This window comes from Pezoporus occidentalis, unplaced genomic scaffold (assembly GCF_034315485.1).
Source record: "Pezoporus occidentalis ecotype Australia unplaced genomic scaffold, CSIRO_AGI_Poc_V1 ctg132, whole genome shotgun sequence".
Lineage (NCBI taxonomy): Eukaryota > Metazoa > Chordata > Aves > Psittaciformes > Psittacidae > Pezoporus > Pezoporus occidentalis.
The window spans coordinates 641,677-659,184 of record NW_026913126.1 but is presented as its reverse complement, the minus strand read 5'-3'; the positions used below and the strand labels follow the sequence as shown (position 1 = coordinate 659,184).

The window sequence follows — 17,508 nt, the reverse complement described above, 5'->3', positions numbered from 1 at the left end:
ATACACTGATAGGAACTACTTCATGAGCTGGGCTCAGATAGATCTCACTGGTGCATCATCTTGGCTGCATTTGCCCTCACTTGGTAAAGGTGCATTGTTGCCAGCACAAATACCCTTGGGTTCTGCTTTCACTTCCTTCAAAGATACAAGACTTTTCAAGTTTATTTTATGACTTTGGAAACTTCTTACCCTCTCAGCCAGCACATTACTAGCAACAGAAACCTTTTTTTTTTTTTTTTTCTGTCCAGTCCTGTCTATTTAATTTTAATAGAACTTACTTCCAAAGGCATTTATCAGCTTAATAGCAATGAGAGAGAAATCCAGAGCATTCACTTCTGTTTCAATTTTAACTGACTTCATCATGTGTGCCTGTACTAGAGGGACCAGAAAGTTGCAGTCCTCCAGCTAATGTTGCAGTTTACACACTGATTGCCATGGTTTGCCCTGCACTGTACCCCACCAATTCCTGGCAATATTCAGTTCTTCCTGTTGTCAAAATGGAATAATCTCCCAATTATAACTTGCAAAATGAGACCATATGGATTTTTTATTTTCATTATTTCTCAGTTCATGTCTGATCGATCCCACACATATTTGCAAAATCACAAAATAGTTTAGTTTGGAAGGGACTTCTGAGGGCTGTCTAATCCAAATGACCCACTCAAGCAAGCTGTCCAGCACAGTGTCAAGTTGGGATTTTAATACCTACAAAGACTGAGACTCCACAACCTCTCCAGGAAACCTCTTTTAGTGCTTGACCACCTTCACTGTAAAAAAGTGTTTTCTTGATGCCAGGTGGAATTTCCTTTTTTTTTAATTTATGCCCAGTGCCTCTTATATTTTCACTGGGTACCATTGAAAAGACACTGGCTCCCTCTTTACACCTTCTCAACAGGTATTTATAAACATTTATAGGATCCTGTCTGAGCCTCCTCTTCTCCAGGCTAAAGCATCCAGGTTCTCTCAGCCTTTCTTCATATGACAGATACGTGTCATACGACACTTACCTAACCCATACTTTGTTAGTTTGACTATGAAGTTGTTATGGGAGTTGGTGTCAGAGGACTTACCAAAGCCAAGGCGAAAAACATCCACTGCTCTTCCCTCAGCCACCAAGCTGTTCACCTCATTGCATAAAGCTGACTGGTTGGTTAAGCATAATTTCTCCTTCACAAATCCATGCTGGCTACTTTCAATAACCTTCTTGCCCTTCCTCTGTTTGGAAATGTTTTGCAAGAGGATTTTCTCCAGCATCTCCCCAGAGACTGAGGTGAGGCTGACCAGCCTGTAGACCTCCAGGTCTTCCTTCTTCCCTTCTTGAAGACTGGAGTGATATTTCCATTCTTCAGGAACCTCTTACAAACACCATGACCATTTAAAGGTAATCAGGAGTGTCCTGACAATGATATTAGCCAGCTCCCTCAGCACTCATGGGTAGCACCCATCAAGTACCATGAACTTGCATATGTTCAGTTTGTTTACATGCTCCCTAACCAGGTCCTCCTCCACCAGGGGTAAGTTTCTTGTTCTAGACCCTTCATCTTGGGGGCCTTGATTCCCGGAGGCCAGTTTTACTTGTAAATATTAAAGCAAAGAAGGCATTGAGCCTTTTCAACTAGTTCTCCTGCCCCATTCAGCAATGGACCCATATTTTCCTAAGTCATCTTTTGACAGTTTACATACTTGTAAAATCCTTTTTTGCTGCCCTTCTCATTCCTCAACAAATTCAACTCCACTTTGGCCTTGGCTTTCCTAAACCTCTGCAAGATTGGACAGTAGCTCTATACTCTTGCTGGGTTACTTGCCACTGCTTCTACATCTTGTACCTTCCTTTTTACATGCATTCAGCTGGGAGCTCCTTGTTCTTCCACTTGGGCCTCCTACTGCCTTTGATTTTCTACTTGTTGGGATGGATCTTCCTTAAACTTGGAGGAGGTAATCCCCAAATATACACCAGTTCTCCTGACCCCGCTTCTCTCAAGGGCCATATCCCATAGGATTCTGTCAAGCCTGGAAGAAACCTCTGCTGAGGTTACAGTATCACAGTATCACAGTGTGCTAGAGATTGGAAGGGACCTCGGAAGATCATGTAGTCCAATCCCCCTGCCGGAGCAGGAACACCTAGATAATGTTACACAAGAATGTGTCCAGGCGGGCTTTGAATGTCTCCAGGGAAGGAGACTCCACAACCTCCCTGGGCAGCCTGTTCCAGTGCTCTGTCACTCTCACTGAGAAGAAGTTTCCTCTCAAGTTTAAGTGGAACCTCTTGTGTTCCAGTTTGTACCCATTACCCCTTGTCCTATCATTGTTTGCCACTGAGTAGAGCCTGGCTCCATCCTCATGACACTCCCCCTTTATATATTTATAGACACTAATAAGGTCACCCCTCAGTCTCCTCTTCTCCAAACTATAGAGACCCAGCTCCCTCAGTCTTTCCTTATAAGGGAGATGCTCCACTCCCTTAATCATCTTGGTTGCCCTGCGCTGGACTCTCTCCAGCAGCTCCCTGTCCTTCTTGAACTGAGGGGCCCAGAACTGGACACAATATTCCAGATGGGGTCTCACCAGGGCAGAGTAGAGGGGAAGGAGGACCTCTCTCGACCTACTAACCACCCCCCTTCTAATACACCCCAGGATGCCATTGGCCTTCTTGGCCACAAGGGCACAGTGTTGGCTCATGGTCATCCTGTCGTCCACTAGGTCCCTCTCCCCTACACTGCTCTCTAACAGGTCGTTTCCCAACCCATACTGGAACCTGGGGTTGTTCCTGCCCAGATGCAGGACTCTACACTTTCCTTTGTTATATTTCATCAAGTTATTCCCTGCCCAACTCTCCAGCCTGTCCAGGTCTAGCTGGATGGCAGCACAGCCTTCTGGCGTGTCAGCCACTCCTCCCAGCTTAGTGTCATCAGCAAACTTGCTGATAGTACACTCAATTCCCTCATCTAAATCATTGATGAATATATTAAATAATACTGGTCCCAGTACTGACCCTCGAGGCCCTCCACTAGTTACAGGCCTCCAACTAGACTCCGCCCCATAGACTACAACTCTCTGGCTTCTCTCCTTCAGCCAGTTCACAGTCCACCTCACTACCTGATCATCCAGTCCACACTTCCTCAATTTAGCTGTGAGGATGCTGTGGGAGACTGTGTCAAATGCTTTGCTGAAGTCAAGGTAGACCCCATCCACCGCTCTGCCATCATCCATCCAACGTGTTATTTCCTCATAAAAGGCTAAGAGATTGGTCAAACATGATTTCCCCTTGGTGAAGCCATGTTGACTGCCCCTCATAACCCTCTTATCCTTGATATGCCTTAAGATGGCACCAAGGATAAGGTGTTTCATCACTTTCCCAGGGATGGAGGTGAGGCTGACCGGTCTATAGTTACCCGGGTCCTCTTTCTTGCCCTTTTTGAAGACTGGAGTGACATTTGCTTTCCTCCAGTCCTCAGGCACCTCTCCCGTTTCCCAAGACTTGGTAAAGGTTCAAGTCCACTTTCCTGAAATCCAGGGCTGTGCTCCTAATTTTACCCTACTCCTTCTTCATAGGATCTTGAACTCCACCAGTGATCACTGCAGTCAGTGATTCCACATCCCTGACCAGTTCTTCCTTGCTTATAAGTACCAGGTCCAGCCAACTGCCTTTTTTTATTGGCTTCTCAGTTACCTGTGCCAGGAAGTTGTCATTAATGTACTGAAGAAATCTCCTAGATTGCTTGAACCCTGCTGTATTACCCTTCCAGCAGAAAACTAGGGTCTTTAAAGTCTTCCATGAGGACCAGGGCCTGTGAATGTGAGACTTCTTCGAATTCTTTGAAGAAGACCTCACCTACTTCTTCCTAGTCAGCAGATATATATTAGACACCCACTATACTGCTCTGCCTGCTAATCTTGATCTATACGTTCATGACGCTGGAAAATACACCTGATCAAACTCTTTACCTAACAAAAACCACTTTAATATGTTGAAATATTTCACCTCAGGTGTATCAGTCACTGGCAATTGCTCTATGTACTGGAGATAGTCTTCAACTGTTTTTCCTTTTGGAATAACATAATCTTTGTAGAAACAAAAATTTTCGGTAAACATATGCTCTCCAAACCACACTCTTGCATATGTATTCAGCAGTGCTTTGTCAAGGTCATCAGTTACACGGCCACCATACTGCACTTCTCCAAGCATATAGCGAACACAGCTCCAGTTCACCCCACGCTTAATATCCATGTCATCCAAATGATTCTGAATAAATTGCACGCTGGCTGTGAAGTCTGCCTGATTAAACTCATAAGGAATATTCCAGCCCAATGGACCAAACTTTCGTCTTTCCTGTAAAACAGATAAAGGTGAAAGGCTGCTTGGTAGTAATTGTCAAGAAAACATTAAGTGAGGAATAATAAATGAAATATGCTAAAAATGCAGTAGGCAGCTGAGACTGTATTTTACCAACCTCAAAAAAAAAAAGATTCTTCTCTTAAAATACACAAGGCCAAATGCTTGATTAATTATCTAGTAGTTAAATATCTCTTCATTTGTCATCACCAGTGGAGACATACGAACAAACAATAGGAATATTAACATTTTCACAAAGAAAAATTTTAAGTCCAGCCAATATGTGAGTATGGAACTATAGTTTTTTGATTCAAAAAACGAAGCTACTGTTTTAGGAAAGGATGTCCAAACTCATTCAGCGATGACCATTGTCTGTGGTCCTCCTATGGAATAGCCATATTCACACCACTGATGTCTCTGCATAGTGCATATGTGAGCAGAAAAAACAGCTTCTGAACCACTTACAGATGCAGCTGGCAGTATGTGGTTGTTAAGGTAATATCTGGTATTTAAACATTCTTCATCTCCACCAAGAAAGAAGTGATGAGCCAAAGACAAGCATAACACAGGCTTCCATTGGACCACAGTGTATCAGTGCATGGATGCCACAGGGATAAATTAACTAGACACAAAATATAAACTAAGTATATTAAAAAATTTATCAATACAATGTTGAAAAGTTGTGGTTAATCCATAAATCACTCTTTTTAATGGAAATCCTGAAAGGCAAGACCCAAAATCACCTTTCACCTTCATTTCTTCCTACAAGTTTCAGCATATGAAGGAATTATATTCATGCTTTTAGCCCTTCTCATGGTGAAAGCAGCAGTCTTAAGACTATGGTTTTCCAACCCAAGCTGTAAATGTCTTTAATGAGCTTTTAGGATTTAAAATATTCGCAAAAACACAGTTAATTGAAAGACAGATCACACAGCAATGTCCAAAGACTTTAAAAAAACAGTACACTAATCGTTGACTGTTTTTTCCTCTGTAATACCATCCCCGTTGGAGGTTTAAGATCAACATGAGCATAGTTCTAATACAGTTGTAGCAATAGAGGTGTGTTGTTTTCTTTCTTATGTTATTTGCATTAATTTTACCAACACAGGATTTCCATTTAAACATGTTTTTCATTTAATAACATGGTGTATTAATAAATGACACATGGCTTTATGACGGAAGTAAAGAAATGTATTTTTAAACCTGAACAGTTGTGTGAAGAAATGCTACAGCATATAGCAACGGTTTCCACTGTGGCAGGTTGCTCACTTCTAGGTGATCCTGAGTAACAGCTGAGTATGTTCGTTTTAAGCCAGCTTTCACACCTAGAAAGTAAGTATAAAAATGTAATATATGAGAAAAAATACATCCAACCCATAAATTCAACTTCTCTTAAGCAGATTTCTCTATTCCAATTTACAGTATCATCTTATTTATAGCTTCAAATAATCTCTTTGAATCAATTATCTCTTCACCTGGTCAGAGCAGGCAAAGTTCAGTTACATTTTGTTTCAGATAGATGACACACCAAATGAAGTTCATGAGTCTGGAAGGAATTACAGTTACATAATCATATTCCAAATGCAACCAATAACAACTAAAATATAAACATAACTATTCAACAAGTATATGGCAAAAACATCTGAAGTCATATGAAATATAGCACTGAATATCCAAGAATCTGTGTTTCAAAATTTAAATATAAAATAAGATTTTAATTCTACCAAAGACAATTTTATTTAGATTTCATTCCTATAACAATTTAAAACTGCACCTTCTCAAACTGGCATGCATGCACCAACCTGATGAGATGAGAACCTAAATTCATAGTGGAAATATTAATACTCGTGGAGATTTGTTTGAGCACTGACATTTCATATCCCAGGAATGGGTTTAGGCAGACATACAATCTCAGCTTCCATAGAATATATAAGTCCCACTATTTCCAGATGTTTTCAGGCAGTGTTACTGAAGCATTGTCTGCCTTTGGCAGACAACACCGAGCATGAGTTACTGACACCAGGTCCCTTTTAGGATATTTTTCATCTAATCAACACAACTATAAGAAAACAGATTTCAAGTGCAGCGAAGAGATTGTCCAAGACATCATACTTCCTATGACACAATAAAAGCCCTTTTGTTTCTTTCCTACTTCACAAAGATCCTGCAGAAGAGCAATATTCAAACAAATAGCTTTTCAAAATATTATGAGGGTATCATAAGAGAGTTCCAAAACCTAAACAAAGTAATCAAATACAAGTGCCTCATCACACTGTGCTACCAATGTGGCAAGACAGTATCAGAAAACTGAAACTGTTTATATTTCATACTGACTTAAACTGTTACACTGAGCATATTGCTATTACCAAATGCAAGTTGTAAATTGGCTTTAACATGACTTATAAAATAACCTCTTGGAGTTATAGGGTGTTATCATTTGAATTATAAGGAGGGGGTGATAGTACAGTAAAAAGTTGCTAACTGCTCTTGAAAGTTGAGTATATATACTTCAAACAGGATGTCTTTCACAAGATGAGACATTTTGTAGGCATGATACTAATGTTCAAAGGAAGATGAATACTGAAATAAGAGGTTTAAATGACTGAGGCATTAAATATGACCTTCGGTAAAAATTCTCTGTTCCTACTGACTTTATTAACTGAAATCAGTGGCAATATATATATATATATAAATAAAAGGCAAGTTAATGCACTACAGTTAATGATAAGGGAGTTAAAGCATTAAAGTGTAAGAGTTAAAGTGGGGAAAGATCCTTGAGGTAGGGGAGATGCAAGAAGGCAAATGCCAGGGGGGTGGCCAGGGACCTAGGCCAGTAACGTCCAAGGCTAGCAGCTACAAGTAGTTGCACAGCACGAAGCCAACATGACTTTCTCCCTGACCTTTCTGGGCCAGCAGTGATCTCTCCAGTGGGAAGGGAAATCAAGATGAAATGAATGCAATACAGGAGGCTGGGAGCATAAGAAAGTGAGTGTGTAAAACAGGCAAGTACCATAAAACCCCTAATCATAGAGTAATCTGTATGAGAGAAACTTTCAATCTAAGCTTCTCCTGGAATTTTTTCTCAGATACTTCCTTCCATCAATACACAACAAAGACAGCTCCAAAGTCAAAGTAACTGTCAGTTTAAAGTGGTGGTGGTGGTTCTGATATTTATAATGCAGTGCTGCATGAACTAATCTCATCAGTTCTTAAGTAGACCCCAATATTCAGATCCAGTGTGGGTTGTTATCAATTGTCTTGCCTGTGACTGAGGCTGAGGGGTGATTCAGTAACAACTCACAAATACTAGACAGACAATTACCAAGATGCTGAGGTCAGTCTCCAGTCAGCAGTGCCAGATGACATAAAAAGCAACAGCCACAGCTATATACTACAGCTTGGGAGGCTGGGGTTGGGTGTTCAGAGTGCCCTTTCTTTCCTTTACCCACTAGAGCACAGGACTGATCCTCCTCTGCATCCTTGGGTGGGGTCAACAGGACAGAAAGAAGAGAGTGATGGAGTATTCTAAGCTTAAGAAAGCACCACTGACCTGTCATTCTCCACAGGTTCTACACAAACAACAAAACCACTATCAATTTCTGTTACAAAGACAAATATCCATTTTCTCCCCTAAAGAGTCATGCTTTACACAGCGCAAGACTGGTTTACATAGTGCTGTATTCAGCTAACGAAACAATAGAGAATGGTGATGGGAGGGAGGATGGGTGTGAGAGTGGAGCAAGCCCCTAAACTAGACAAAAGGCATGTTTTCCTACCTTGAGGAGGTTCATTAGTAAATTTGATAGAGGACTGTAAAAAATTAATGGGAAACTCTGGGTGAGCCTCTGTAGTGATCCAGGTCCTGAAATGTTCATTCATAGTTTCTGTTGTTGAGATGGTGTCCATTAATTCACTAAGAAATTCCAAGCCAAGGTGGCAATTCTGTAGAAGGAGCCATCCTCCATCTTGCATGCACTGATTTAACAGGCGCCTTGCATGGACTTCCTGGCCCTGACCCATTGAAATGGCATGACAGGGAATGTTCTGGAAGGAAAAAAAGAAAGTTTATTTTATGTATAGTTCTTTAGAATTATGATGGTGATCTACTAGCTCTAGCTAGTTTTCTAGCTGTTCGTTTTCTGGATTCTGAAGAGACAAAGCTCATAAGTGCAAATACTGGTATTCTGGAAATTTATGGAGTCTTCCCTCCAGAGCCTATGTGATAAGATAGACAGTTGTTCAGGAAAACATAAGATGATACAAGCTCTCACAAGGGCATCTGAAAAACACAAGCTGATGAGGTTGTGATCAGACCAGATAGTCAGAAGTAATGAAGTAATGTGATGGCAGACCCCCTCTCTTCTTTATTGTTCTTACTACCGCTGTTCTTGTTAAGTAAGTGGTCCCCTGGCTTAGGTTGGCTGCCTAACTTCTACCAGAATTACCAAACCCAGTTGAGTATACATACATGTTGAGGGCAAGGGAATTCATGAAAAGACTTAGTTTCATGGACAATTTTATGATCAAGACCTACAGCTGAGTGTCCTTCATGTTGTTAGCAGTGAACCGCATTAAAACTTCTCAGTCTGGGCCTACATTCAGCTGGCTGAGAGCTACAAAGATCAATCTTAAGTTTTCCTGCTTCTGGGGCTCTCTCACTGTGAAAGAAATAAGGAAGTGGATAAGGCTACCCTACTTTTGCAGGAGAAAAAGGTTAAGTATATGGACACAAGCTGTGCTGGGTCATTTGGTCTTCTGGTCAAAGAACAGGCCCTGACCTGATTTTATTGAATAGTATAAATATAGCTGCTGTATCATTCTAGTAAAAGAGTTCAGGAGAAGACAATGCCAAATACAAGAAAGTGGTTAAATCGTGCTCTCAAGTCACTAAAACCTGAAACTGCAGCTAAAAGAAGCAAAGCTAAATAGCCTGTGAAGTTGGCTATATGCTGGAGCAGCAAAAACTGTATCTTTTCTAGATGTATGCGAGTACAGCTAGTACTCCATAAGTCAAAGACTATGACTACCCCTGCAGAGCACATAAATTTTGTCTAACAAAGCATCTGCTTATAATTTACTCTTTTCAGCAATGTTACCTCTCAAATGCACAATCATTAAAGGTTATAGAAATATTAAGACAAGAAAAAAATATTTTTCACTATGGATTGTCCTCATTTTACTCCTTATGAAAGAACTCTATCAAAATGTCTGCATACAGAATGTTTCAGTAGTGAGTTATACTAATATATCTGTGATATTTTAACCCATTGATATCAAGATGAAAGTGCTATAATTTTAGTCACTAAGGTTCTATCATTTAGTCACTACAGAACAGTCACTGACAGTTCTGTTGCAGGTTCTGTGCATTATTCCCTGAAAGAAGAAACTATCCCTACAATTAAAAAAAAAATATCGGTTTTTAACAAAGTCAAAGCACTAGGCATAATTAATTTTAATTCAGAAAGTTATATTCTCACTCCCTTAAGTGAAAGTAAAAGGGGCAGAAATCCAACTAGTTTTAAGATAGATCTTGCTTGGTCTAAAGATCATATAGCTTAATAGACACAGATAATGTTTCCGTTTCTTTTGGAGAAGGCCATATGAAAAACGAAATTTTAGAGTGAAAAATAAATTCTAGGTACAAATTTAAACATTTCCAACTGCAGATAATTGAGTTATACTGTTAATGTTACACTTAGAGGTACCACCAGTACTGACAATCCATTTTAAGACTGTAAGTCATGTCTGTAAAAGGGAAATCACTGAAAAATAGGCCCAGCAGTCTTTTGGGAGTTTTCTTCCAAAGAACCCAATCAACCAACCAGAAAACCAAACCAATGATAAGTAAGATATTTTGGAGTTACAGAATCATACATATACCAAGACAAGATCCTTGGTTCAGCTAATCTGTTAAGGCAAAGGTTTATTCTAGAGAAAAGCGGAGAAAGGCCAGATAAAGACAGGAACTTAGTACAACTTTTTGACAAGCTAGCAAAATAAACACAAAGCCCTTCGGCAAATGTTTCTGAAAACTAAGTGATTTCTAGATACATTTCTCAAAAGCTAGAGTACTACTGATGTGCTCCTTCAGTCTCACAATGTTAATATATATATTTGCTTTAAAAAAAGGTTTTACTTTGAGGTTTGATTTGCAGAATCTGGATGGCTTTTGTAAATTAGAAAGATTTCTCCATACTGTGTGGCAAGATCTTTACTTCAAGATATCAGACAAGAACTCTACAGTTAAACATTACACTTTACATTTACAGGTGAACTTGAAGTTAAACTTCAGGTTATGACAGCCTAGCTTCTGTTGTCTTGTTCATAAACCATTTGTGAATAAATAAAGCAATCCCTGTAGGTTGTTTGCAACCTCACTTTCTATTAGTCTATACATGTTTCCTTAAAGCATGAAAACAAATTTAAACTGCCGACTGCAATATACTTTTAGAATGACAGCAAAAACTGCTGTCTTTTAAGAGTCCTAATTACAGAGCACCTTCTAACTACCAGCACTTCCCCAGATAGGCTAAGGTCTTAATTAAGATTTGCAGAACGAGAGAGCATTTTATCCACTCCTTGCATGAGTGACTCTAAGTGACCAGCTGACTTCAAGTTACTTTATTAGGAGGTTAATGTCCTTACATGGCCAATGGGATAAAAATACTCAACTCCTTGATGCAAGTCAGAGATAAGTTTCAGTTATGGCCTATGAACTGCTTTCAAAAAGAGCCGCTCTCCCTCTTTGTTGATTACAGAAACTAGCTCCTACTGGAGCAAAGGTATCTATCTATGAGGGCATTTCACATAATACATTATGTTGAAGAATCATCATCACAAACCTGACACTCCATTTGTATTCATACCATTGGCCATGAAAACAGGAGTCCAATCACAGCCACCTGATGTGTTTCCTTGGACTTGGAAAGGGACTAAAAATACTGTCCATTTCTAAATTATAAATATTTTTGCTGTTAATTTAAAATTTTCTATGAAGTCAAAATCTTAGGAAGAGGCAATAGAATATTTTGTGAATAGGAATAAAATTGTTCTTCCAAGGCAGTGCTTCCAAGAAACCTAACTCAACTGACCAACGTCCTTCTCCCTTCCTATGTCTGTATATTGGCCGGTGATCTGGCTGCACAGTTTTTGGGGACAAGCATCACATCAACTTCAGACTTAAGATACTTAAGTTTAAACACTCAAGTAAGAGTTAGATTATAATTTAATCACTCTTTATCACAGTCAGGCAAATAAAATAAGAGTCCTGATTTTCAAAGAGAATGAGCACCTAAACTTTCTAATTCGGAAGCTAGAGATTTATGGGTGCTCCCTACCTTTTCAAGTAGGTCTTATTTAGTGGATACCAAAATCCTGCAATTCTAAATGAAGACGCATTCTAACAGGGAGGAAAAATCAAGGAGATCTACTGTGAATAACTGCTTCTTCAGAAAATTATACTTGCATCTACATCGTGAACCATAAAACATAAAGCACAGAATGCCTTAAAGTAATGCTGTGCTGTAAAAAATTTTGAATGACTCCATCAAGTGAACTGATTGAATGGTAGGGTCTCCAAATTAATTTCTCTTGTCATCAAAAATTATGACTTTTTCCTGTAGCTTCCTGTAATTGTCATTACTGTCAGCTCCTACAGTGAATGTGACATAGTGTAAACTATAAGTAATGCTTTGTTCTTATAGCTAAGTACTATCACTATCATAGTCTGCTGGATAAAGACAGAGGGCTCATTGGAATCAAATAATTCAGAAAAGCAAGAATGTAATATTTCCATTTCCTCACTAAATGCATTTCAGCTACTAGTCCAAAATTAACTTCCAGAGAACACTCGTGTGAACATAAATGTAAGAATTCAAACTTATATAGAATATGGAAATGCCATTTGTAGTTCAAAAGATAGTTTTAAGTATCTTTATCAGTTCTAGCATGCTCAGTTTAGGACGATACCTTTGATTTTGCAAGACATTCTATATTTTCTGTGGGGTCAGACCCCACTGATAAAAAGCATGTCAAAGGTGTTCGACAGTCACTTTCTGTCCACATTGCTTCCATATCAAGAATAAATCCTTCTGCATATTTCCCTCCAAGAGATTCTGCAATGTAGTGTCGAGCCTGAAAAAAAAAACAACAAAACCAACACAACCTACCATCAATATATACTTTTAAATTATTTTATTATTATTATTTAGCATTAATCACTGACATGGAATTTACCAATACCTACATTGGAAGGCAACAACTTTCTATACTTTCATTTTCAACTTTGGTGTAACAAAAGTTACAGTCCACAGGAGGCAATCATTGAAATTCTCAGATAGTAAACTTCAAACAAAGAAAAGAAAGAATTCTGCTCACACAACAGACATTCTGTGAACATTGCTGCTAGAGGATGCTAAATGTTTTTTTAAAAAGAACTAGAGAAATTCATGCAGAATAGATCAACAGTCAGCTCTGAGGATAGCTCAGATATTGTCCCTAAATTACTGACTGCTAAAGCTTGGTGGACAGCCAAACAAAAGAGTTTCTCTATAGCAGCCCCATTCTTAGCATCTCTAAGCATGTACTATTGACACTGTCTCTACAGCATAGCAGATTACAGAGATCTTTCATCTGACCCAGTTACTGTCTTCCATATACATGTTGAACTTCAAACAAATTTTCCTGTCCAGTGGTTATCCAGTTCAAGTCTCTTACACTGAATATCTATTTCTACAAAACATAAACACAGCTCAGACTTTATCCTTAAAGGTCAAACCTTCCTTATGCTTCTATTGTCCTCTTTTTACAGATATTTTCTAAAGGGACTTCTAAAGCTATCTGGGTGCATTAAATGTTTTTTTGACTGACATGATTTTCCAACTGTGTTAACTACTAGCACAGATTCTGAGGCATGTATTATGAACAGAAACACCCAGGAACAAGGTGGACTGAGAACGATATAAATTCCAGAAAAGAATAATCTTCCACTATTAGGTTGAATTTCTGTCCTTGTAAAGGGAGGTAAAATTTTGTAACACCTGGGAAAAAACATCAGGGAAAGAAGAGGTAGAGAAGATACTAACAAAAAGGATCCCCCCTTTCCTCAAAAATTAAAATAATTGTAGTTTTTTAAACCACTGTTCAGAGACATTTTTTCTCACAGATTGTTGTGCAAGACAATAAAAATGTTGATAAATTAGCAGAAGCAGCTTTATTATTTTTGTGTGTTTAAATTGTGTCATATGGAGCTCCCATACTTCTCTCTTACTTACCACCTAAAGAGAAGAAAAGGGAAAGGGATGGAGGGGGGTCTTGTTGAAAAAGAGGTCCATGAAAATATTGTGTCCCTAAATATAACACAGATGTTATCACAACATGTACCATGGAAAATTGAGATATACATGAAATCAGAAGCACTACTTTCCAGTGTAGCTAAAGACGAAAACGTGAAAATAGTATACTTGTAGGCTCAATACCTTTTTTAGGACTACTCAGAGAGGAAAAATCCAAATATCGCAGACTGCAGAGAAACTGCTAGTCTATTGCAGTTTCATTCACCATATTTGCTGTGAGACAGTGTTTATTATTTCCTCAGCATGGAGGGTAAGTAAACAAATTATCTGCTATTTTAGTGCATTTATCATGAAACTGAACTGTTCTTTTTCCATTTCTCAGAAAAGAAATAGGGATGTATCTTCTGGTTCACCAGAAGAATGCTCTTGCTTGATAAGTTTCATGACTTCACTTTAGAAAGACCACCCAAAAAGAATGGTATTCTTGTAGCTCAAACACAATTTATTTCATGTTTGCGATGCCCTAATTTATTGCAATTAAATATATGAATATTTCTTTCACATATATTTATTATAAGGATTTCAATATCTGATTTTCAAAATAGATTACTCTATACTAAGATAAAAACAAAATCAGAGAACAGAACTTTGGGACTAGCAGTTCTACAGGAGATGCCTCATGGCATAACCATTGTACAAAAGTATATCTTACTTGGGCAACGGTATGATCCGGGCACCAGCTACGGACAAGGAGCAGTCTACGGAACTGATCCAGTAAGCTGTCATACCCATCAGGAGTAACAGCCTTTTCAGGTGCTTCTTCATCAAACCAAGCTTTCCATGCCTTCTCATTCTTTATAACTTGCACCAGAAGCTGATTAAAAGGGTACAAGCTAGATAATTGCACAAGATTGAGCCATGTCATGTCAAGAATCCACTTTTTTGGTTTTGGTTCCACAGAATTCAGATCCAAACTGGCACCTCCTGGAAAGTGTAAAGTATTATAGAGGAAAACAACCATTGTTAAACACAAAAATAACAAGTAATAAAAATATTCCTGCAATTTAGGGAGTAGAATTCCTTGTAAACCCAGATACAGAGACCTAGAATTTGCATGGAAGAGTCATTGAACAAAGACACACTAGGAAAGTGGTCTCATCACCTCACAAAGCTGATATCCTAGTATTTTTTGTGCTTCTTTTTCACCACCTGTAGAGCTGGAATAGAACTTGCCTACCTAAAAGGATACTCAAACCCAATTCTTCAGACCAGATGTAGAAAGGACCTATGGTTAGTCCAATCTCCCTTCATATAAACGAGAGAATAAGGCGGCAACATGGTGTATTCATCAAGAGCCTCTTAGCTCAACCACCACTCCAGCATCATGCCCACTAGCACCTCTAACACAGCTGAGTTACAGCTGAATATCAATTTGGTATTTGCAAAGCAAACTAAAATATTTGGGTGACAGGTATCTGATTGTACTTATCGTATCTTGGACACAGTGGGGTCTACCCCCATCAAATTTTTTAAACTTTACTAAAATTCTTTGTCATTGTGTCTGAGTAGTGACATACATGGTGCTATGAGGCAATGCAATATAGCAATGTTTTACAACATGTAACAGAAACAGATTTTCTATTTTTTTATACTGACAATTAAATGTGGTACAGAGTCTCCATGCATTCACATGCCTGCTCACCAGTCATCAAAAGAGATTTTGCTGACTGTCTCCAAGCTCACAGAAGTAAGTATATGACAACTCAGAAAAGAGGTACAGGAGAAAACCATAGGGTCTCTTACAAAGCAATGGATGTCATTTTCTGTTTTGCAATGTAATGTTAACCTAATCTAAGCATTATTTTGACAATGTCTATTTTTATCTAGTTTTGGAAAATTTGTTTATTGCCTCTTGGGCTATATATGTTCTCATTCACCAGCTAAAAACCATTAGATCCACTAGATACAACATATTGTTAGTGCAAGCGCTGCAAAATCTGAATTTAGCAGTTCACAAGCAGAACATTTTTTAGAGAAATTACCTTTGATCAATGTTTCAAACTCAGTGTGTGAAATTTTCTTGGCCTGCAAATCAACCTTCAGTGCCAGAAGCAGCGTAAATAGGAATCTGTGATTTTTGTACAGCCCTCGAACTGTGTACTTGAAGACTTCATAGGTGAGATGCTCGATTACGTATACTACCCTTTTTGCTGTGATCTGAGATTTCTGAGATCTTTCCACTGACAGGTCAAAAATGCCAAGGAACTGCCGTAAGGAGGTTTGGTACATGATATTAACTAAGCTCATTTCCACAATTAGGAAATAAAGGATGCTACCACGACCAGCAACAGGACGATACTCTTCACGTGCAGTATTGATTTTCACCTCTGTCTCCGCTGCTACGCTTAATTTTTCACTGACCTTAAAATTAATGAAAAAGACCATGAAGATTAAGTTGTGTCACTTCTGATTTATACTGCACAAACAAAAAGAAAAGGTATTGATTAAGGTCACAAAGGTATATTTAGTCAAGCTTTCCTTCCCTCTATCAGTGTTTCACCACACACATTATGTCTTCATGTGTTCAAACACCAAGTACAATAGGATTTGATTCAAACTTACACCTTCAAAGTATGCCTGGAATATAAAGCAGTATCCAAGTAACAGTTTAATTTTACAACACTTTATGAAGAAAAAATTATAATGGCTTTACTATTTATTTGTTAGGAAATCAGGTGTGTTATATAGCGGCTCTGAATTAAAATAACAAAATACACCCGCAATGCATACAAAATTCACCTCTTCTGCTGTTGATTTAGTGATTCTTAGGACTTCTATCAAAGACTCATCTTCAACCAAAGAGCCCTCTGTACTGGTTAGACGGAAGAGTAAATTGTCTTCAAGCTCCTGCATTTTCCTCTTGTTAGACGTCACTTCTTCTATCAGTTTGACTCTTTCTGCCTCCAGTTCCTGTATTCAGAAATTTTCCTTAGAATATTTCAGATTAATCCAAAGAAAGATTCTTTATGACAAAACAGAAAATGCGATCTCATGCCTGACAGACTGGGGGCTTTTCTGCTTTTTCTATAAAATACAGAAATACCATATACTATAGTAATTTCTGTGGATACTGTATTTATTGGGTTGGGTTTATGCCTCTATGAAAACACACATAGCATGGGGAATAAAAACGAGTTAAAGACATGCAAATGCCTGCAGGGCTATGATCTTGCTGGTGTCACAGAGAAGTCGTGGGATGGCTCCTTTGACTGAAATGTTAGAATGGAAGAATACAGGCTTTTCAGGAAGGACAGGCAGGGGAGACTAGGAGGGTGTGTTGCCTACTATGTCAGTGACTAGTTAGAGTACATGGAGGTCTGCCTGGGGATGGATGAGGAGCTGGCCAAGAGTGTATGGGGTCAGGATTAAAGGTAAGGCACGGACAGGAGACATTACAGTGGGGGTCTGCTACAGGCTGCCCAGGCAGGACAACCAAGCAGATGAGGCCCTGTATAGACAGATAGGAACAGCTTCATTTCCACAAGCCCTGGTCCTCATGGGAGACTTCAACCATCTCAGTATCTGTTGAAGGGGCCACACAGCAGAGCACAAACAATCCATGAGGTACTTGGAATGTGTTAATGATAGCTTCTGTCTCCAAGTGATAAGAGGAGCCAATGAGGAGAGGTGCTATGCTGGACCTTATTATCACCAACAGGGAGGGGCTGGTAGCAAATGTGAAGCTCAAGGGCAGCTTTGGAAGCAGTGACCATGAAATGATGGACTTCAATATCCTTAGAATAGTGAGGAGGGCACACTACGCTGGTCGAGGGAGGTGATTCTCCTCCTCTACTCTAGTCTCACGAGACCCCACTTGCAGTA

General features: G+C 39.0%; 1 protein-coding gene across 1 annotated transcript in view; it reads right to left on the bottom strand.

The window, feature by feature from the left end:
• The window catches only part of LOC134158723 (dynein axonemal heavy chain 5-like), a 160,149-nt gene that overhangs the window by 30,368 nt on the left and 112,273 nt on the right, over positions 1 to 17,508 (bottom strand). The window contains exons 66-72 of the mRNA XM_062608958.1: positions 16,426 to 16,596; positions 15,669 to 16,047; positions 14,339 to 14,610; positions 12,302 to 12,466; positions 8,110 to 8,377; positions 5,537 to 5,658; positions 3,983 to 4,330 (exon numbers count right to left, since the gene is read on the bottom strand). Coding sequence (XP_062464942.1) covers positions 3,983 to 4,330; positions 5,537 to 5,658; positions 8,110 to 8,377; positions 12,302 to 12,466; positions 14,339 to 14,610; positions 15,669 to 16,047; positions 16,426 to 16,596 — 1,725 coding nt within the window. The remainder of the gene's footprint in view (positions 1 to 3,982; positions 4,331 to 5,536; positions 5,659 to 8,109; positions 8,378 to 12,301; positions 12,467 to 14,338; positions 14,611 to 15,668; positions 16,048 to 16,425; positions 16,597 to 17,508) is intronic.